Here is a 6000-nt window from a genome sequence, read left to right as displayed (position 1 = left end):
CCGCAACTAAGAGTTTGAATGCTGCAACTAACGATCCCACACATGGCAGCAAAAGTCCTGAGTACCCCCAACATCGAAAACCAAAGTCCACATTTTAGTAATGATCCTTGTTTTGGGTTGTTTTTTCCCACAAATTTATTTATTTTTGGCTGCCTTGGGTCTTCATTGATGCGCGCGGGCTTTCTCTAGTCGTGGCGAGCAGGGGCTACTCTTCGTTGCAGTGCGCGGGCCTCTCATTGTGGTGGCTTCTCTTGTTGCGGAGCACGGGCTCTAGGCACGTGGGCTTCAGTAGTTGTGGCGCATGGACTTAGTTGCTCCGCGGCATGTGGGATCTTCCCGGACCAGGGCTCGAACATGTTGTCCCCTGCACTGGCAGGCGGATTCTTAACCACTGCACCACCAGGGAAGTCCCCAGTAATGATCTTTTAAGAGAAAGACACATCTGGTGGCAAAACATCTTATAAAATGACAACTCACATGCAGGAACCCAGAGCATCGTGGTGAAATAATTATGGCTAGTACTGATTATAAATCTTGGGAGAGTATTCATGAGTTCTGAGTATGGAGACCCCACCCGGATGCCCACTAGACTTTTTAAAGGGATCCGTGGTCAGACAGCTTTAGGAAATTCCCGTCCAGGACCAAGACTGCTCCCCCACACTCCTGGCATGACCTTGCCCCCCATCTTGTGTGGCACCTGCCCACTCCTCCGGGAGCTGCAAGTCTGGGGAAGGACCTCAGTTTCACAGTGACACCAGTTTATGAAACTCTAGCTGAGACCACTGCCAAGAAGTGCTTGCTCACCCTCCTTCAACGGCAGGGGGAATCTCCCTCCCCTTTTCAGGGGAACGCTGAAGAAAGGATTCATACACGAACCCCAATCTTCTCACCAACCCCAGCCCACACCTCCCAGCAGCTGAACTTGAAAAAAAAGAAAAAAAAAGCTGGTTAAAACCACTTCCTATATTTGAGACTAGAGAAGAGAGTGGTAGGCACGATTTCCTGACTGAACAAACCAGGCTAATACTTATATAGAGCAAGTGCTGACTGTCCTAGAGACGGATGGACCAGCGAGGATGACAACCTGGGCGGATTGATCCTTCCCCAGCCTCCCAGCGCGACGCCAGCAAGAGGCTGAAAGGAAACCCAGCATTCTGCAGAGAAGTACCTTTTCTTCCTGGCCCTCACATCGGCAGCTGATCCCAGGGGCCCGGACGATGGAGCCAGGCTTGCTGATGTGGGGATTCTTCGTATTCATCGTTGTACCTGGCTGCGTGACAGGTAAGGGGTCACTGGTGTCCTCGGAGTCCTGGGAAGGCTAAGGATGTCGACTCTCCCCAGCCACAGAATCCGAGAGGCACCTAAGTAGAAAGTACGGGGAAGGGGGTTGAATCCTGGGTTCTACCCCTATGTCCACAGCCCACCGGGGGCCCATTTTATGCCTCAATTATCGCCGACCTATAAAGAGAACTTGGAACGGTGGGCTCTCTGTCGCTCAAAGTCTTTGACGGCTGATTCTGGGAAGAATGGGGTGATGTGATATTTGAATGTTAGCATACTAATGAGCAGAGTGCTCAAGAACTTGGATTTTCCACTGAATTCAGTTTTCCACTGCACCCACCAAGCTGTAAGATAATACTAAGAATCTACTAGGAGTCTAAGACCAGGTGAATGTCTGGCAGACATTACTAACTCATACGTGAAACATTGGGATCATTTAAGATCTCGGAAGAGTTAAGCCTCAAGGATGTATACTTTGTTTTTTACTGTCTCGGGAAATAATACCTAGGAAGTTTCTTATATGTGTAACTTTATAGAAGTTTTAAAAAAATAAGCATATCACTTTCAGAACATTAATTCTTATGTTCTTATGTGTATATATGCATGTATGTATGTGTGTGGATATATACACATATATATATATGAAAGTTTTGAATTCCTTTCATCCTTTCAAAAGGGTTTGTCAGTTTTTTTTTTAAGCAATAAGAAACCACCAACTTCTACCTCAAACCTCCTTCTTAATTGAGTGTGAACTTTCTAATAACATCTTCCCTTGCTTATGCAGGAAAACAGGTAAGATATCAGAGTCTATGATTTTATATCCTTCGTTTCTAGATATATAATGATGCTAAGTGGTCACAGAAAGATACGTTAAGAAGTGAAACAGGGTGATGCATAAGGAGTCTTTTTTGCTTGTTTAGGGGAAATGACCAAGTCACTGGGCTGTGAAGTGACCCAGGTGTAGGATCTTCTTTACTTTAAAGTGAAAAGTGGGCGTGATTTTAGGAAGGCTCATAATGAGATTTCTACCTCCACAGGGTCTTGGCAAAGTGGGAGGTCAAGCCAAGCCAGAACAGAAAAGTCTTTCCAGTTAATCATGCCTCATCTCTGGGAAACACATTTCAAGTAAACGCGTGTTATTGCCAGCCGATGATGACTTATCTGAAGATTTCAATGGTCTTGTAGCAGTGAGGCCTCCTTCATACACTCGCCTCTTCAAAAATCTATCCAATACGTCTTGTTCCCCTTTTCAACACTGTAGGAAATACTAAAATGAACAAGACATAGCCTCACTCCTTAAGAGACATATAACCTAGTAAGGGGAAGAAAGGCATAGATATAATAACAGCAGTATGGGTGGAATGGGATAAGATCTAGGGGAGCATGTGTATATCACGGAAAGCTTCCTGAAAGCAGCAGCAAAAAGTGCCCTGAGGGGGCAGTGAATTTCCCTGAGCGGAGATTCCAGATAGAGAGGCCCACAGGAGCAAAGACACAGCAGAGCATCAGGGAACAGCCCCCAGCCTTGGACGGGGATGTGGGGTTGCTGGGGATTAAGACTGGAAAGGTAGGATGGCGTCAAATGAATGACCCAAGGCCTTCGTAACAAGTTTAAAAATTTAAACTTCATTTGGGAGTCAATAAAAGACTACTAGAAAGTAAAAATGACCATTTATAGAGTACCTTCTATGTGCCAGACGTGTAAGTCTTCTTTTCCTCTTCATAGTCCCTTTGCAAGGTGGATGTCACCAACCCAAGAGATGAAGAAGACCTCAAAACTCAGAGGTCACACAGGCAGTGACAGAGCCAGGACTCAAGCCCAGTTTTCTCAGCCATGTGCTCTTTCTGGTCCCTGCAGACAGGGTCCGAGCTCTACAGAGATGATTCCGTAGAAAGAGTAAGAGCACAGACAGGGCATGAAATGGTCCCATCCAGAGGCAAGTGAGGACTTGGTAGCTAAAGAGAATGATACGGGCTGAGTTTCTGGGATCCACATATGGCTTAGGAACCACTCCAGGGTGAGAAATAATCTCATCTCAAGCTTTTTCCTCCCAGGGGAACCCAGTCTTCAAATAAACAAATCTTTTTATTCCTCAGAAGGGAGAGTTGCTAACGAAATCAATCAGACTGTCAACAGATGCAATTTCTAGCTGATTCATAAGGAAGATTTTCAGTCTGAAAATTTCCAAAGCCACCATTTAAAATTGTGATGGGTGACAGGGGATGTATTAGTCAACATGAGTGTTTTGAGTCTCTGTATTACTGGGTCCTGGGATGTGGTTGAAAAGAGAATTCTCCTAATGTTGCCAACAGGCACGTTATTGAAGGTGCCTTTCTCAGCACTGTGGAAATTCTGAGAGTTTATCTATGCCTTGATCATCTTCCTTTCATTCTAGGAATTCTGTGATCAAATCTTCATGCCCTAGACTCAAAAAAAAAAAAAAAAAAACAATGTAGAAACCCATTAAGATGATATTTTTGTCTAATTATCCTTTCTTGTAAAGATGACTGCCCACACTGGAATTTCCATCTTCACATGTATCATTAAAACACAAAATGTTTAACTCTTCATATTTAATCATTCAATTTCTCTAGATCTCAAGGTATTATTACCACTGTTTCCTTGCTCATCTTTAAGATGTACTTTGGAGAAGATGTATATATATATATATATATATGGGGCTTTGGTAAACTTAGGAAGTACCTCATGAAACAGTTGCTACTTTCTTTAAAAACAGCATGTCTTAAATAGGCAGTTCTGTTTATCACCCGTACATCTGCTCCTTTTGAGATCTGAGAGAATTAAGACACCAAAAAGAGTTGACTTCACTGATGGACAGTCAGCTAGAGATGCTATAGAGGACAGCTGATGAGCTCTACAGCTCCTATCCTCAACTTCACTCATCCGAAGAGAAGACTTCTTAGCTTCTTTGGCTGAAGCCCTGAGTAGTCTGGAGGCTTCTGTGTTGTTTCTTGTTGAAGTCATTCCTATCATAGCGACAGTCACCCTTAAGTCAGGCTAGCCCTCAATGTGGTGGTCATTCAAGTTCGCTCCCTTCATTTCCAATGATCAGTAGAAACTGTAAAAATAAACAGAGTTCCTTTGGGAAGGGGGGCCATGTCACCTGAGGTCAGTGGATAGAAGAGTCAGGGATACTGAACTTCGCAGGGAACAGAAAGTGGTCCAAGGCACCTCTGAACGACCATCGTTGGAGGAGGTGAAGGGCGTGATTTTTGGCAAATTTCTATACCTCCCTGGGCCTCAGTTTCTCTGCAAAATGAAAAGGTTGATGGAGCTGATCCTGAGACTGACTTCTAGCTCTATTGCTCTATGTCAAGAATTCTGAACAGGAAATAAAATAAGCTCTGTCGAAAGGCCTTTTCAAGCCGGCGTACTTTTGGATGAAAAAGTTTCCAAACCGAAGACATACACAGCAGGGTCTGGGTTAAGAGACCTTTGCAGGCCCAAGTGCCGAGGCTGACGTATCATTGTAGGTTATTTCCAACTCCTGGAAGGTACCGCGCAGCACTCAGGCGAGGTTGTAAACGTCAAGGCAAAAACACTTCTTACTGCTGGGTGAGGCTCCTGCTGTTCGCTTTTCGGGCATTTTTGCCCTCAAATGATTTCCTTGCTTCTCACAGGGGAGGTCTTTCATGAGTGGGAACCTCCTTCTCTTTATCCGAGGCCATTCCCTATCACAAAAGGAAAGAGGACCTTAATTCAATCGATTGTTTCAAAAAGCTATAAGCCTTGCATCCCTGAAAGTGGTCAAGGCTTTCCAGCCACGTCGGGGGAGCCACAGAGGGGCGCGTATGCTGGCTGGGAAGATGGATGGGGCGGAATTCCAGTTGTTCTCTGCTGCCCTCCAATCTCTATGTTTTAACTTCCCCTCCTAGAAAGTGAAATTAGGGATATGTGTCTTTCATACTTTTCAAATGAAAGAGCACCCAGATGGCAAACCAGTAGATTCTTGGCTTTAGGAGAGGATCTTGGCTTTTGTTCCTCATCTGCTCCCCTGCCCCAGACTTTAGGCGGCAGTGAGAATCAGAAAAGGAAGGAGACTTGAGTGGAAAGGTGACAGAGGCTGGGTGGGGGATGCCGCTGAAAAGGTAAAACTTTGGGAACTTCCCTGGTGGTGCAGTGGTTAAGACTCTGCACTTCCAATGCAGGGGTCACAGGTTCGATCCCTGGTCAGGGAACTAAGATCCCACATGCTGCGTGGCAAGGCCAAAAAAAAAGGTAAAACTTTGAACTGTGGGTTTATTCGTGTCTGGTGAATGTCCAACAGCCAAACAGAGTAAAGAGTTCCTCTATCCTTTTCCTCTCCATTAACCCCTGGGCTCCCTTTCTCTGCAAGTGTTTAAGCAGAGCCTAAATGAAAATTTGTCAAAAGTGGTGTAGAGATTTCCCAAGCCAGGCAGGAATGGCCTCTGATCCCTTTGGACTTAGAAGCTAGGATTCCTTCTCTCCAGGCTAACAATGTGTGTCACCTTGGTACCAGTCATGGCCCACCCAGGGGCCCTCTGAAGCCACTGGGGGTATCTAAACTTCCAGACACTCTCCTCTCTTGTTCTTCATCCAGGCAGGTATCAGGGGAAGAGAGATTGGAGACCCTTAACGAGCTCCCTCATCCCCTCTTTGGCCACCCTTTCTAGTAATTTCTTCAGGAAGTTCTGCTTCGGTGGAGTCAGCCGTTGCCCCAAGTATTATCAAGGGGG

The 6000-nt window shown here is 45.4% G+C and overlaps 1 protein-coding gene across 3 annotated transcripts in view; it reads left to right on the top strand.

Moving 5' to 3' along the window:
- The first annotated feature begins 1003 nt into the window (after window positions 1–1003).
- The window catches only part of IL2RA (interleukin 2 receptor subunit alpha), a 48506-nt gene continuing 43509 nt past the window's right edge, over window positions 1004–6000 (top strand). For 2 of the 3 annotated variants that reach the window (XM_073801514.1, XM_019933223.3), the window contains exon 1: window positions 1004–1281. In XM_073801514.1, coding sequence (XP_073657615.1) covers window positions 1218–1281 — 64 coding nt within the window. In that variant the 5' untranslated portion in view covers window positions 1004–1217. The remainder of the gene's footprint in view (window positions 1282–6000) is intronic. The other variant, XM_004313501.4, reaches the window with a different exon arrangement.

This window comes from Tursiops truncatus, chromosome 2 (assembly GCF_011762595.2).
Source record: "Tursiops truncatus isolate mTurTru1 chromosome 2, mTurTru1.mat.Y, whole genome shotgun sequence".
Lineage (NCBI taxonomy): Eukaryota > Metazoa > Chordata > Mammalia > Artiodactyla > Delphinidae > Tursiops > Tursiops truncatus.
This window is presented reverse-complemented; position numbering and strand designations above follow the sequence as displayed.